At 33.2% G+C, this 17,903-nt stretch overlaps 1 protein-coding gene across 1 annotated transcript in view; it reads right to left on the bottom strand.

The window, feature by feature from the left end:
• Positions 1-17,903, bottom strand: part of LOC145672945 (uncharacterized) — a 96,191-nt gene that overhangs the window by 22,773 nt on the left and 55,515 nt on the right. Inside the window, exons 3-4 of the mRNA XM_081742193.1 lie at positions 7,680-7,977; positions 299-530 (exon numbers count right to left, since the gene is read on the bottom strand). Of these exons, the coding sequence (XP_081598319.1) occupies positions 299-530; positions 7,680-7,977 (530 nt within the window). The remainder of the gene's footprint in view (positions 1-298; positions 531-7,679; positions 7,978-17,903) is intronic.

Below are 17,903 nucleotides of genomic sequence, written 5' to 3' on the forward strand. Positions count from 1 at the left end.
AAGGGAGTTCCAGGTCTAAACCACCTTCTCGAGATGCAAAATTGAACATTTAGCATGTTCATATATGTACAGAAACATCTGAAATTACATGAACTTGGAGGTCTGAACTCTCTCCCTCCTTGGTGAAATTCTGCGTGCGCTACTGGTAGTTACTTACTCGAAGCACTCTGCGTACAAGGTTATATTTACATCAGTCAGTTGAGCATGTTAAAATATACTTTAGCCCAAACTCATTATAAGATTGTTGGAATCTCGTCATGATATCTGGAACAGTGTTTAATTTGAAATGAAATCTTACCTGTAATTCTGCTTAAGTTTTTAAGTTCCGCTCCCGCAAACCCAGCAGCATGTGCTCCTAGACTGAATCCAATTAAATGTACCCTGTGTATTGGAAGCCCATATTTTTCGTGTAGCGTTGAGATCAGCATAGCCACTTGTTTCCCAACTAAACGTGTATTGGCCGCTGCTCTTACGTAGTTAGGTATTGCAGCTCCCGTCTCCCAGTGCACACAAATTACATTGCAGTCTTCCTGTAAGAGCAATAAGACATAGATTCTCGAATTAATTGAATTGAATTGAATTTTATTGCGTTCAATGACCATTTACATTGACTGATTGTCGTATGGTATAGAACATGTCAATGATGCGATTATACAAATATATATTCATATTATACTAAAAACATAACTACTTTTACAATATTTCCTAGATTATAGGAAAAAAATATGAAATATTGTGGTTTCCTTATACAGAAGATATTTTTTCTTACAAACTAGAAAAATATAATATACACAAAAATTACATTTACGACTTAGCAGAAGCTAGATCAGTTTGCAAGTATTCCTCCACACTGTACAAACAGTGATTTAGCAACAGAATACGTATTGACTTTTTGAAACTTTCACGATTGGTAAGAGACTTAATTTGATTAGGCAATTAGTTAAAGAGTTGTACGTCTTTGTATGCAATTGTTTTAGAAAACAAAGTGGTATTATGAAGATTAACTTGGAGTTCTCGTATTATTACCATCTTTATCTGAGTTCTTTTTGTACAATTCTTGTTTCTTGTGGGCCAAAAGTAATGTTTCGTCTATATACAATGAAGGAAATGGAAGATTATTTGGATCTTTGAATAGTGTTCTGCAAGAAGTATAATATGAAGTATTGGTGATTATTCTTATCACTTTCTTTTGGAGTATAAAAACTTTCTTAAATTCAGTGGATGAACCTTAAAAGGCTATTCCATATCTGATTTTGCTGTGGAACAGTGCATGGTAAGCTGTTAGTACTGCATTTCTGCTTAAAATGTGAACAAGTGACCATATTAGGGAATGGGGCCGCGGTGGCTCAGTGGTAGAGCGTTCACCTCTGGTGCTTGGGGTCCCGGGTTCGATCCCAGCCTCCGCCAAGTGAACTTTGTGGTGGACAAACACCGTGTGCGTGGGTTTTCTCGGGGTTCTCCCGTTTCCTCCCACTTTCTTCATTCCACCATTTTCATTCATTACTCATCATCACCGTCTCCTTTAGCCTAACCGGCATAATCGTGGGACGTAAAACTTAAAGATTTCATTTCATTTCATATTAGGGAAATTACAGAGGATAATTCAAAATATAATTTTGCAATATGTTGAGACCAGGACAAATTATTATCTATCAGAAGACCAAGAAACTTAACTGTTTCAGCTGGGTGGGACGTAAAACTTAAAGATTTCATTTCATTTCATATTAGGGAAATTACAGAGGATAATTCAAAATATAATTTTGCAATATGTTGAGACCAGGACAAATTATTATCTATCAGAAGACCAAGAAACTTAACTGTTTCAGCTGGTTCCGTTATTTTGTCGTCTATTCTAAGTACTAGATGTGATGTCAATTTAGCGTGGTTAGAATGAAAGTATAAGCAGGATGTTTTGTCAAAGTTTAGAAATAGTTTGTTGTTTGCAAACCAGGAAACTATCTGTAACATACTGTTATCTATTTTCTTTGGGATTTTGAATGGTTCTGATTTTATTGTATCGCTTGCACATAAAATAAGTTTAGTTTCTCTTAGGTAGTCTGGCATATCATATATGTAAATAAGAAATAGTATAGGTTCTAAAATTGATCCTTGTGGAACACTTATATGTTGATGTATTCAGGTTTCGATTTGTGCTTACTTATATATATATTTCGAGTTTTGGTTTAAGTGGGATACTTCTACAATTTGTATTAGATGCTTGCCTCTATTTAACGGCGTGATATGCAACTTCTAACACTCTACAACTACACATTTTTGTCTCAATAATAGAAAATGGGTTATGGATAACCACCGTTAGTCACCGTTACTTCTAAAGATGTTAACGGATTGACTGAATTAACGAACTCAATCGAAATAATCGCTCTTGTTATCTATTGGAGAAACACAATCGAAAATTTGCTTTCGATCAAGAGTTTCAGTGTGGAGTAACGGTCAGGCGTACATACGGAGGTACTAACAATACGATCTTGATAAGGATGATAACTTTTGTAGCTGATTTCTAACAGAAGCGACTCATGAATTTTAAGACATGCGACTTGTAAACTGGACAGAATTTTACAAAAAATAAGCTTGTTTGTCTAACAAGTAGATACTATTACTTCATTAACGGTAATCTACACTGCTTTCAATGGAGATAAACGGATTTTTAAAAAGAAAGTGCATGGATAGGACAAACTCAGATATTGTTCAAGGTCTTAGAGTAAGGTTTAATACTCGTATTTACCTCACAGATGCTATTCTTAGAGGATTCCAGACACGGGTAAAAGTTAAGAGGAACGCACGAGTACGTCGTTCCCCCACTTCCATAAAATATCTACGGTGTCCCCCACTTTCTAAAGAAAATAGAATGGGCAAAGATAGGCACGGGGGACGGCGTGACGTCAAGCATCCCGCTACCCTTTTCAGTTCTCACGTGAAGTTACGTGGTGTTTCGCAGGTTAATTGTTGTTAAACAAGTGATTAGAGTAGAGGAATTCATTGTTAGAGTGAACAAGTTTCTCTTAAGCAACCCTACTTCGGGTGCATATGTAGCTCTACGGATAAGAGCTTGTAGACTCTATAGATAACAAGCTTCATAAATTATCAAGCCTAAAATTAATACAATCTCATACAGTCGGTTCTAATACATTTCTGAAAGGACTTTTCTAATAATATAATGCATCTTAAGAATTTAATATATTTTAAAATTAAACTCTTAAATATATTGTTGAAATGTATACGATCCTCAAATTAAAAACTGAAATTATCTGGTTTCTATGGTATACTACTTTTCTTACTGATTATCTCGAAGTTGTGGTGTTTGCTTCGAAGCTACAATTATTTAATAGAAACCGTTAGAATACGCTGACAGTTTAAATTAATGCTATCTTTGTCTTTAGTTTTTGCACAAACACAATTCACTTTGTATCTATTTTGTGCTTTCTGCTTTAAAGGTAGTGAATGCAGTATACAGTCTTGTCCAAAAATCTTGGATATCTACTTCTATTTAAAAAGTCATAGTACTGCAACTGTGCGTAGGAAATGTTAATGTTTTGGTTTAAGGAAGTATATAATTGGATACCGAAGATTCACATTTGCTTGATCTGGTTCCACCTAGGAATAATAATATAAGACTTTTCGAAGAAATATTGGTGGTCAGGTTTGTTTGGAGAAGACTGTATATCATACTATTAAGAATACGGTAGTTGTTTCTCAATACTTTTGGGAATGCACAACGATACATTGTTCCTCAATAACCTAATACCATGGCTCAATAAAAACGAGAAAACACATCAGGAATACCTCTTACATTGCTTTTAGCGTATGAGATATATATTTCTATCATACAAGAGATTTTACTCTATGGTTCAGAGATGAGAATATACCTATCAAAATGAAAACCGCTCAATAGGCTCTAAAGAAGATACATGGTTGGAGCAGGCCCGTATCCACGGGGGTCTAGGGGGCCGCCCCCTAAATTTTTGCTTGCCTCCTAAAAGGTTTACGGTAGGCTTGCAAATTAACTATAATATGGTGATCAACTATAATATGGTTGGATCGGGCCCCCGTAACTTCTACCGCCCCCCCCTCCCTACATTTTTGGGCTGACTACCAGCCTGGGTTGGAGACTACATCCTTAGAAAGGTACTGTAAATCTGCCAAAAGTGACCAAATTTCCTACCAAGAAGTTCAGATCATTCCTTACTGATACAATAGGATCATATTAAATAGCTAAACAGAACACCCTAAGCATCCATTAACCACTTTCATAGGGAACGCATCTTTAGTCGCGTTCCAGCGACAATCTACGAATTTGGGACAGCGTCTACAGACGCGTTTCATAAAAGGATTTTTTCATCCTTCGGGAACGCATCTAGGGACGCCGTCTTTTGGACCTATACTCAGTATGGTTCTGTCATCTCCCATATCAAAATAAACACTCAACTGGATAGTAACTACAACAAATAAGACCCTCATTCAAGAGGTTACATGAAATTGTCGCTTACGGTTTCAATGACTTTCTGCCATCATCTTCAGTGCAGTACGAAAGAACACATGCTCCAGGAAGTACAAGGTGAAGTATTACTTGTAGAGATGGGATGATTATCAAAGAGAAGAAACTAGTTTATTTAAACCTTGAACTTGATTCGTCATATAAAACGTATGACTTCTTGAAACGTTTAAATCATTAAAATAATTTTTTTATGACTAGCGGATTTTACAATGTAATTTATGTAGGAGTGTTAGCAATTTCATACACTACTGAAGATGATGCAAGAGTCATTGAAACCATAAACAATAATTTTATTTAATGGATAACTTGTTTTAGCTAAGTTGAGACAAGGTTTTATTTCATAGCAACTTTGAGGTGTAAAGGAAACAGTACTGAAAGATGCGATTTTGAAAATTCCTAGACAGAAAAAAGACAATGTGACTAAAACAGTTTCTATGTGATAAAAGTAGAAACAATCTTTTCGTTCTATTAAACTATGACATTTCGTTAACTTTGAGAAAGTAATACGTTGTTCTTTGATTGACAGCCAACGCTAATGTTAGACACTAAAATCTGGAACGCTCCACACACCTTATGAAAGCCACTAATACTTTGTTGAAGTGGTGTTCAATGAATGACAAAATGAGGGAAAAGTAGGGGTGATTCGCGGAAAACATTGGTCGAGAAACTCAAGTTCCCTATTAGTACCAGTATCCGGCAAAACTCTCAGGAATAATTAGATGTGAGAAATATACAGGTATGCATTAGATGTGAAGGTATATATTTAATTTTTTAAAAAAAAGCTGGTAAGTTTTTCTATTGTAAGAAAAACTAGTAAATTTTCCTGTTGCAAAAAAAAATCCCTTTAGAAAAAATAGTAAGTTTTCCTATTGTAAAAAAACTAGTAAATTACCCTGTTGCAAAAAAAAAAAAAATAGTAAGTTTCACTATCGCAAAAGAACTAGTACGTTTCTCTATTGCAGAAAACAAACTAGTAAATTTACCCTATCGCAAAAAACTAGTAAGTTTTCCTACTGCAAAAAACTAGCGGATTTCCCTATTGCAAAAAAAAAAAAAAAAAAAAACACTAGTAAATTTAGCTATTGCAAAAAACTAGTAAGTTTCTTTGTTGCAAAAATACTAGTAAGTTTCTCTATTGCAAAAAAGTAGTAGATTTCCCTATTGCAAGAAAACTATTAAGTGTCACTATTGCAAAAAAGAAAACTACTAAGACTTCCTACTTCAAAAAAAAGTTCTTCATTGATAGCTTAAAACGCAATCTTTATTGTGGGTATACACTGCATTTACTTATTTTCTTATGCCTAGAATTAATGATTAATAAGAGACTCAATTCATATATTTTGGTTCTAAATAGAAAAAACGTCTTATTTTTGCTCTATCTTAACTCTAACGTAAATATAAACAAATTATCGTACTTTCAAATAATGATGATTTCATTATGGATAAAGATTTTCTTTTAAAGCTAATTATAGCGATGTCTTTCTGAGAGCACGAACTACCAGAAAATCATATCATATTTTATGGGTTATGTTTAAGAATTTTGACCCAAATCCAAAATGGCGGCTTTTAAGATGGCCGCTGAGATATTCGTATGTCCCACCTTTTTTACCCTTTCTTTCATATATCATATTTTCTGCGCGTTTCTGGAGCACTTTGTATATTAGTTTAATACATTCCTCTTACTGCCGATTGGGTGCCCTTCAAAAACATAAACAGTGTATTGCAAGAATCATAATACACGGCTTTCAAAAGATGTAAATTAAGTGAAATAACCTCTAAATTAACTAACTAAACTAACTAACTCTATGGTCTATGGAACCCGGAGTTTCAATGCCGTATTCACGAAAGCTCTCCTTTGACTTCTATCCTTAGCCAACTGGATCCAGTTTCTACTTAATATTCTTATTCTACGAGATCCATCTTAATAGTGTCCTCCCATCTGCGCCTAGGTCTTCCTAATGGTCGTTTTCCGATTTGATTTTCAGTTAAAACTTTGAGAGCGTTCTTACTTTCTTTCATCCTAGCTACATGACCTGCCCATCTAAGCCTCCTAGACTTGATGACCCTAACAATGTTTGGTAAACCGTATAAATTATGTAGTTCCTCGTTATGAAGTTTTCGCTATTCCCCATTCCCGTTCCTCTTGGATCCGAATATTCGTATCAGGATCTTGTTTTTAAATACTTTCAGTCTATGTTCTTCCCTCAGAGTGAGCGACCATATTTCACAACCATACAGAACATCATGCATGACTATCGTTTTTTTATATTTTAAGCTTCAAATTTCTCGACAGAATTAGCGACAAGAGATTTTGAACTGAATAATAACACAAATTCCCTGCTTTTAGTCGACATTTAATTTCTTCAAGAATATGGTTTTGGTCCGTTAATATTGATCCTAGATACTTGAAAGTATCCACTTTATCAAAAGTATTATTTGATATTTTAGCACATCCATAGTTTGCCGTATTACGATGTCGACAAACTTCCATGTATTTAATTTTCTCTGCATTTACTTCTAAACCCATGTCTCTGCAAGCGTTGAATAAGATCTCTGCATTTCTTTCTATTGTTCTCCTTTCATACCCTATTAAATTTACATCATCAGCATACGCCATAACTGGTGAATACATTCAACTCTAGGCCGTGTTTGCTATCTTTGATTTTCCTCATAATGTACTCCAGGACAAAGTTGAATAATAATGGCGACAACGCATTTCCTTGTTTCAGGTCATTCTCGACATGAAAGCTCATAGACAAAAATTTTCCTACCCGGACTTTATCTTTGGATTCATTTAAACATATCTTAATTAATCTAATTAGCTTCTTCGGTATTCCAAATTATGTAAAAATGTACAATGTTTTTATTCTAAAAGTTTCCAATGATCCTCTCCTCTTCAAACAATTCAGAAACATTTTTTTTAAAAAAATAAACAGCGTATTGCAAGAATCACAACCCCTCTTTCATAATATGTAAATTACGTGTAACTAACCTCTGTGAAATGTTACATATTATTTCTACTATATAATGAAACACAAATTACAAACATATGTAATATTCACTAATATCCCTTGATTCAGTAGATCATAGATTACTCTTAACTACTCTCTAAAAAGACATGGTGATATCACTATCGTAAAATATCAATAAATAATCATATACTCACAACAGTCATGAGAGCAGACCTCATTTCATACACCCATACATGGCTACAGCTACTTCCAAACCCATGGATGATGACTTTGGTGGGTAGAGAAGAATTAAACCCTTCCTCAAGGAGCACCGATGTCATGTTGGTGAATGGCACCTGTTTCGGTAGATCTTTGTTGAGTCTCGAGTAGAAAAAGAACATGGTCCCAACTTCTTCAGGTGGGGACGGCAGCATGTCCAAGTAGCCAAATGGACCGGCAGACATGAAGCATCCAACGTCAGCATAGCACACCATGCTCTCGGCTCTTTTGTGCCTATAAATAGATATATTATTATACTCTTTAAAATTTTTGATAGCATTATTCAGGAACACTTGTTGCTTTTCAGCATAAAGACAAGTATCATCCAGCTGGTTCGCACGATTGTTAAAATTTCTCAGATTCTTGGTATCGGTTGTTAAAAGTGTCACTATACATCTAGATCCAGTACTCAAGAAAAATAATTCTCTAGTACTGTTTTTTAAAATCATTATAAAAAAAATATAAAGATGCATTTTGATTTAATCACTACTAGTATCATTGGAATAAGTGATAATATTAACAACAACAATATAATTATATATTAATAATACTAATATTAAGCCAACTTCCTATAGTGATCATAAAACCGGTTGTTAAACAGTAATCAAAAACTGGTTGTTAAATACTAATTATAGAACCGGTTGTTATATACTAATCATAGAACCGGTTATTAAATACTAATCATAGAACCGGTTGTTATATACTAATCATAGAACCGGTTGTTAAATACTAACCACAGAACTGGTTGTCAGATACTACGTAATCATAGAACCGGTTATCAAATATTAATCAGAGAACCGGTTGTTAAATACTAATCATAGAATCGGTTCTAAAATTACTTAAATTTAGTTGGAAGAATCATAACATGGATTTTATGAAGTTATACCAATAGTAACCAACCTCTGTGAAATAACAGATTATGTTTGCTACGCAATTAAAACATAAATCGCAAACAAATATTACGTAGATTAACGTGATAAAGCATTTCATTCCATTCAGTATATCTCCCTTATATTTAAAAATTTTTTTGAAAGTTATTTGACTAGTAAAACATACCAAATTAAAGTTGGAAATGTCATATCATATTTATCCACTATTAGCAATTCAGTTTCTCAAATTCTCCACTGGGACTACTACTTTTCCCAATTTTAATATATGATTTGCCAACAGTTTTAAACCATTTTAACGTTTTACTTTATGCTGATGTCGTTAAGCTTCTCAGAATACATTTTTAGAACAATATTATGCTATCTAAATATCAAAATCATCGTGTAAAGATTGGTATGAATATCATTTATTTTAAAAATAGTGTTTGACTTACAGTTACAAATCCTAATACTATGCCAGTCAATACGAAATACAAGGTAATATATTGCAAAAGGGTCGGAATAATAAAGGAATTTAGATCTAATATCTGAAACTATCTTATTTATTTTATTCTTTTATCTTATTTGACAATCACCAGATGCAGCTCAGAGGCCATTTTATACTGGATATCTAACAACAACAATGGAAAGGATTTGGAAAGGTATCGGCCAGGACCTGTTTTAGTAGGTACCATCCCGACATTTGCCTGGTAGGATTGAGGGAAACCCTGGAAAACCTCAATCAGGATGGTCAGCAGCAGGAATCGAACCCGCGACCACCCGATTGCGAACCCAACGCTCTACCCCTTGAGTGAACAAATACAGAACATATGTGTTGAAGCAAAGCAAATAAAATAATTGGGTATCTGTTTAATCAATAACCTGCCTTTTGTCAACCAAATATGATACCTATATCCTTCTATGTAATCTGCTGGCAAGATAAAAAAAATTAAAAAAAAAATAGACTATACATTGTAGCAGCATGACACAGCGCTTGTGGACAAAATTCAAATGGTAAGAAAAGTATTTTACCGTATTAGGATACCTTGCTTTGGACTCTATTGTTACCCTAGTACGTCAAACTATTAAAGAGCATATTTTAAATTGAAACAACTGCCGTACAGGAGAAATATTGATCGGCTCTACATTTATAGAAAAGATAGTTGATTGACTTGCCACCTTTAATTCAGCCTATAGTTTTATAAAAATGTGATTTAAATATCCCAATAGACGTGCGGCATACAGACTAAAATTTTATTTTAACCGAGTCAAACAAACACTCTTTATTTTAATCTGTATGTTTTTAACAATTTGCATAGTTATTTCATTTACCTAGGTCAGGGCGCAAAATTTCCGGTCACCAGGTCGCCATTGGCGACTAGAAATTTAGAGCTGGCGACCAGTGTTCAGCAGGATTGGTTTCTCCCTAAACTTATAGGGCTGTGCAGTTTCTATTTCGCACAAAAATAATTGTCACAGAGTGAGAGAAAATATGGAATATCAAGTCTTCACAACAGACATGGAAACTAAGTCTTCACAACGTTGTAATTCGTCCCTCTTAATCGAAATGGTTTGCTTCAACGCGAGGGATCGTTTTCCCCGCTATTTGAAGCTAGAACAGCTGGGGGACAATCTAGTATCTAAACAAAATAAGTAGGGCTTAAATACATAAAATATTTTTTAAAAATAGGTATTTGCATGAGATACCGTTATCACTACAATCAACAACTGGTACTTCAGTGCAGAGAGAGAGCGTTACACAAACGTGGTCTTAACGTAAGATATTTTTTAACATGTATATGAATTGTCCAATTGAAAATTCAGTATCCTAAATCTAACTGTCTGGTTTTGAAATTTTATGCCCTGATGTTATCTCATCCTTTTTCAAACCAAAGGATGTGGGGAAGGGGGGACCTCTCATAATTTGTACGTGAGAGATACTGGTGACCATCATTTTTTAATTGGCGAGTGCGTCTTACTTTTAAATTTTACGCCCTGACCTAGGTACATTTTTTTTGACTAATCAGTATTTTAGGAATTAATGCAGATTATGATGTTAGAGTTTATCCTTAAATTCATCCATTTTTAAGTTTTTTCTACATTACAATGTTACGATGACATTGATTTATTACGACCAAAGGTACGCGCGCAAGCAACTAGACCAGCTGGAAGGGGTTAGAAACTAAAGGGAATGGATGATTAATCAAAGTAATTGGTTATGAAAAAATTGCTAGATGAAACGGGAAAACCCCGAGAAAATCCACAAACATGATGTTGTCTACTAATGTTCGATACCATGGCTTAGAATCGAACCATGACAGGGAACGGGCCGCGGTGCCTCAGTGGTAGAGCATTCACCTCTGGTGCATGGGATCCTTGGTTCTCAGCTCGCGCCAAGTGACTAATGTGGTTGATATACACCGTGTGTATGGGTTTTCTCGGAGTTCTCCCGTTTCCTCCCACTTTCTTTATTCTACCATTCTATTCATTTCTCATTATCACTATCTGCTTTAGCCTAGTACGGCATAACCGTGGAAAGTAAAACTGAAATATTTCATTTCATTTCATTTCGAACGAGGATCCCTCACACCATAGCCGAGATCCCTACAACTGAGTTATTTTGCTTCCTTTCACCAATTGTTGCCAATAATAGAACAAATAATATAATTTGTATACAAACATCTTTTGTGTAAGGAATCATAATAAAAGTGTCGCCTCTTAATTCTAAACGCATTGGGAAATCAGTACATAGAAAATGCTATTACTATTGTCATATATCATCTAGAAAAATCTGCGAGCTATTAAAACATCGTACTTTATTTTCTTCCTTTATTCTTATTATTACTTGAATGTTCTACTTGCTCAAGTTTTCTTAGGTCGTGACAAGGCCTAGTCACGAAAACGGATGACAAACAATGGAGTAAAAGGAACCGCTGGAAAAGCACTTCTTTGTGTCTGTCGTCACAGAATAAGAAAAGAAAAAAAGACATTCGCATGATGGCGAAAATTTATCTACAGGAAAAGCAGGGCACATCATAGTTATCTATATATCTTTTCCTTTGATAATCTTTTGTGTGTTACAAGAGAGAAAAAAATGTATTCGTGAACACCACCCTGTGAGATAATTGTGGCACTGTTCCGTAATTCATGTATTAATAGACATGAAATCGTTAGAAAACCTGTATCCAACTATTAATTGAAGTTTTTAAAAATATATATACCGGTACATATGAGATAGTCAATTTGCGTGTCTATATCTGGGCTATATGATAAATCAGAATAGCGTGAATGGTGAAATTTATTGCCAATTTTCTTAAATATTGTTTATGATCCACCAATATACGAGAATCAATGAATAACCTGTTTTTCTCCAAAGGACTAGCATGTTCTACTTTGGCATATATCGTCTTGGCTGTAATTCTTGGTTAATACTTTGCGTTTATTTAGCTTGCAACCATACCCATGGGACAAGCCTGTATATCCGTACCATATTTGAGGTCATACATCATAACCCATAGTTGGAAATTAAGAAAAAAAAAAAATATTCATTAAATTTAAAAGTTAAGTCTGTGAAAATATACTTAGTTAAATTAAAAATTGAGTGTAGGTGTAATTTTAGTGCAACACATTTTGGAAGATTTACAGGTGAAATTCAATATTTTGCGTGAAAAGGCATGTTTATAAGGAACAAATTTCTGCAGGCGACAGAATTAAATACAAAGTAATACAGCTGTATTTTAGGTTTACAAGTGTACGGTTACTAGTGTGCAATCATTACAAGTGATTTACGACAGATAAGTGAGTGCATATGAAAGATGCCTCTATTAGATGCTATTTTCCACTGCCAGCATATTTCGACACAGTGTACAGAACCTGTATTTTATGTTCATAAGTGAGTGTTATTAATATGAAACTAGGACAAGTGCTACTGAAACTCGTATAATTACAAAAACCACCTTGTTTTCAGTACCCCCGCTTACGCATATATACCTCGCTTACGCATCATCACTGATGCACCTGCTCCCCTCGGACGCACCAATGTCCTGACTCGGGAATATAGCAATTGCGCTTATTAGTAGCCACCTAGCACAGGTTGGTTTGTATTTTCTCATTGTAGTTTTTATGCTATACATCCGGGAGCTGTATTCATACGCAAATCGTAGAAGAATTGTAATTTTTCAACAGTTACTTTCCGTAGCCCCCTTGAATTTTATCTATGCCACATGAGATATTTTTTATGTAGGCAACGATAAACCTTTTAGGGGATAATAAGAAGGGAATTTGTGAATGAATTATAATTTTTCAACAATTCTTTCTAATGGTGCGCCAAAAGTAAACCCGTACGAAAAATTAATATCAGAAAAAATAACAATTAAAATTAACTTGAACATTAATTAATTAAAATTAAAATTGACAATTTTTTCTACTATGCAACAAGAACTGTCGAAAATTGTGAAAGTGAATGTAAAATTAAATGGATAAAGTTAAGTAGCATGGAAAAATTAGTCTACCAATATGAACATTTACTGTTTCCAAACAAAATTGATAATTCATAAAATCGTAATTAATAAAATTAAAATTATAAAACTTACAAATAATCATTTCACATAGTTTCTGAGAGAAAAAAAATAACGATGAATTTCTTAATTGTCATAATTTTTTTAAATGACTATCAATTGTAACAAAAGTTATAAGTAATTAATTAAATCGTTAAATTTTTACGGGATCAATTACAAGCCTGGCCATAACTACATGAAATATTCAACAATACACTTGTAATTGTGGTAATGTTACGATTTCTGTTTATCACACAAGAATCATTTTACACAGCAGTAGCGGTTTTTTAACAATGATCGAATTGAGCCGGAATGACATACCGGTAATGTATTCGGTTTTAAAATGATCGAATTGAGCCGGAAAGACATACCGGTAATGCATTCGGTTTTAACAATGATCGAATTGAGCCGGGATGATATACCGGTAATGTATTAATATGCTAAAAAAACATGTCAGAAGTAGATACTGTACTTAACAATAGTTCACCTCTGGTGCTTTGGGGTCCCGGGCTCGATCCCAGCCCCCGCCAAGTGAACTTTGTGGTGGACAAACACCGTGTGCGTGGGCTTTCTCGGGGTTCTCCCGTTTCCTCCCACTTTCTTCATTCCACCATTTGATTCATTACTCATCATCACCGTCTCCTTTAGCCTAACCGGCATAACCGTGGGACGTTAAACTCAAAGATTTTTGTACTTAAAAAAAAAGTTCTACTGTATTGAAAAATACCTAAGAGAGGTCTATACATACGAGAATATTGGTTATGTTTCCAATATGGCTACTGGGTTTTTAATATAACTCAAAGAATCAAAACACTTGTACAAAAATATTTTAAAATGCATTTCTTCTCCTATTGTAATGTTTTCCACTGTACAAACTATGCGCTTATAGACGTAAATTCGATTTAAACTACTCACTGAGAAAAACAATACGTTTATCATAAAAATTATTAACGCGTAACAATTTCGCCAATTATCCACTTGGTTTCATCAGACATACAACAGATTTATAGCAGCTGACGAAGCCAAGTAGACGGTTGGCGAAATTTTTACACTTTAATAATTTTTTACAATAAATCGGTGAGTAGTTTAAATCGAATTTTTCTCCCATTTTAATATTAATCAACTGTTCCCATGTTATTGATAGATATAGTTTTCAACTAAACTCTTTCGAAATGGAATTAGATTGTTTATAAGTTATGATGTTTATATTGTAAAATATGATCAAAGACAAACATCTTACATTAAAAGCTTGTGATAGAATTTCGGCAATATTTCAAAATTGCCTTCGTCAGACACACATACTACCTGATAAAATCAATGATATATTGCCAAAATTGTAACAAGTTCTTATGTTAATAACTTGTAACTTAATTTCGGCAATATTTCAACATTGCCTTCATCAGACACACATATTACCTGATAACGGCAATGATATATTGCCGAAATTGTAGTTAATAACTTGTAATTTAATTTCGGCAATATTTTAAATTGCCTACATCAGACACACATACTACCTGGTAAAGGCAATGATATATTGCCGAAATTGTAGTTAATAACTTGTAATTTAATTTCGACAATATTTCAACATTGCCTTCGTCAGACACACATTTACCTGATAAATGCAACAATATATTGCCGACATTGTAACAAATTCTTATGTCAATAACTTGTAATTTAATTTCAGCAATATTTTAAATTGCCTTCATCAGACACACACACTATCTGATAAAGGCAATTAATAATATATTGCCGAAATTGTAACAAGTTCTCGTGTTAATAACTTGTAATTTAATTTCGGCAATGTTTCAAATTGCTTTCGTCAAACACACATATTACCCGATAAAGGTAATGATATAATGCCGAAATTGTAACAAGTTCTTATATTAATAACTTGTAATTTAATTTCGGCTGTAAAATATACTATAAATTCAAAAAAATAAAAATAATTGCTACAGAAAAAGAGTTGTACTAAAATATAATATAAAAGGTCACTTACATTGTCAAAATAAACAAATAAATAAAATAAAAATAATGAAAGAAGGTACTTGTATTATGGTGATGATCTTTTTTTTTCTCGTGAATTTTAAAAGTGCGTCTTATTTTGGGTTTAATGTTCTACTTTCTTGTTTTTTAAACAAAACATTACAATGAAAAAATGTATGTTTAAAAACAACTGTTTGCTATTCCTTATAATTGTTTTTTTCCTCTTAAAAATAAAAATAAGAAAAACACAATATAGTACAGAATTATAATGTAAATATTTCATAATTTTCACTTTCTGTTACAAAAAAAAAAAGAAAAAAAGTTTTGGAAGTACAGTCTAATATAAATTGCTATAATAGCTTTTCGAAAGAAAAAAAAAATGGAATTAACTTCCAGATGCTCTCACAGCTTTTAACACAACGTAATTAGGACATATCACCTCCTCTTTTTTTGGTATGTAGTTTCTCACAGACATTAAAGAAATTCCCATGGTTTTGAAGAACAAAATGCAGAAATAATAATAGTGGCATTCCTACTCATATATGCCTGCAATTTCTTGTTGTGATATAAACCATTAACAGATTTTCTCACTTCTCAACAGAATGTAATTTATGGTATGTTTTTTTCTCATGAAATATGTTTTCACTTCATTGTTATTAAATTAGAACTATTACCATATTCTTAAGCACGAACTATTAGTATGCTAATGGGGGAAAAAAATATAAACCGGATTCTCTCACAAGCCTTTTTGAAATAAAATGCGATAAATGTCATAAACATTCGTACTTTAGAGCTACTTACATTGATGTTTTCTTGAACTTCGCCACTTACATTAAAGTAGAAACAAAAATTCTTCTTTAATTGTTCATCGAACTTTATTTCTTCTTCTTTTTCCTTCTTAGTAGACAAACTTTTGGATACAGTTTGCGAAACTAATTTATACTGGCACTACTGTCGCTCACGAGACGCTCGTCTCGAAAAGGTTCTTGTCTCATTTTGTATACGTATGTGCAAATTTTATGCTCTGATGGTTTTTTTTTTTTTACTGTCATCTAGAAATTATAAGAATTCACGGGAGGTCCACAAAGGGTACGAGATAACAACATTCGAACCATATTTATCATTGGAGCATAATGTGTAATAACTTACGTATCTTTAAACGTTGATAAATACTCTTCACTGTGTTTGTACAATCACTTAATCAATTTATAGTTTTTATATTATGAGTCATGATGAGCTACTGTTGTCAACAAGACTCATGAAATTTCTCATCTCGTCTTGAAAAAGAGACAAGATTTGTAATGCTTCTCGTCTCGAATCGAATGTAAAATTCTACTTTTTTTGTAATTACTGTCAAAGGGAAGTGATTTTTTTTTTTTTTTTTTTTTTTACATAATAGCAATTGTCATATATTCGTGGAAGAGAACGACAGAACCCTAAGCAAACCTATGTATACAATGTTGTCTATATTGTGACCATGGTAAATGAACCACGAACAAATCATACCTCAAGTGAAGCCAGTTGCCACAAAAGGGGTTAAGAATTAACAAATTCCGAACCTCGAAAATAGAAACAACAAGAATTTTAGGAATGACAAAAAAAAAAAAAAAAATCAAAAGATTGCGATCTTGACCAAGAATTTTAGGAATGATACAAAAAAAAACATCAATAAATTGCGATCTTGGCCAATAATTAGTTTTTTTTTTTTTTTGATCAGAGGCCACAAAATTTTTGAACGGCTCCTAACTCAAGTTTTCATATTTTTTTACGGAAATAGCACATCATACTGACTTAAGTGATAGTTTGGGTTTGGCTACACTTATGTAGTTCTCCAAAGCCTACAAAAAAAAAAAAAAAAAAAATGACGGAAATATATTGGATCTTTTTTTCAATCAGGGGCCACAAAATTTTGGGACGGTCCCTAAATCGAGATCTTGTCATTTTCTACGGAATAAGCACATCATACTGAGTTAATGATAGTTTGGATTTGGCTACACTATATGTAGTTCTCCAGATATGACCTACAAGAAAATTTTTGACTGAAATATATTGAATCTTTTGATACAGAAACAAGTTCTATGTACAGACAAGAGTAATTTATATATATGTGTGTGAGGTCTGATTTAGTTTGTAAAGAATACAACAAAGTGTTCCCAATGAACAGAAAATGGAGAACACAGAAAATGATCACACGTGGTTTGTATGTATGTGGGTGGGCTTACATTCTTCTACCGATTATACATATTTATAAAGAGACAGAAAAAACTCGGAATTTAGATCAAATAGTCCTTATAAAAAAGTTTTCCTTTTAATTAAAGGTAGCATTATGCAAGCAGATTCTTTCTGATATAGCATTTTTCTTTTTCTGTTTTGAATTTTTCTTTTCGTCAGTGAAAAAGAATGTATTTTTGATTCCTTTAGGCTACTTTGACTCTGTAATTAAACAACAATTAGGCTGTCTGTAAAAAAAAAAAAAAAAAAAAAAAAATCTTGTCAAAGAAGATGAAATGCCCAAAGAGGGCAATGAATAATTTTTCATATAATTTTGCTTCTTTCTTTGCATATGAAATTAAAGAGGTTATAAGACTTAATTAAAACAGTTTACTAGTTCAATCTTTTATTATTATTATTATTATTATTTGGTCTAGGAATTAATTCGTGCGGTTGGTACGCGCACATTGAAGCTGTAGTACAAACACAAAATACATAAATACCTTAAGAAAAATATTGTCCATCACTAGCCACCACTTTCGCC

This window comes from Thermobia domestica, chromosome 16, assembly GCF_964235325.1.
Source record: "Thermobia domestica chromosome 16, izTheDome1.hap1.1, whole genome shotgun sequence".
NCBI lineage: Eukaryota > Metazoa > Arthropoda > Insecta > Zygentoma > Lepismatidae > Thermobia > Thermobia domestica.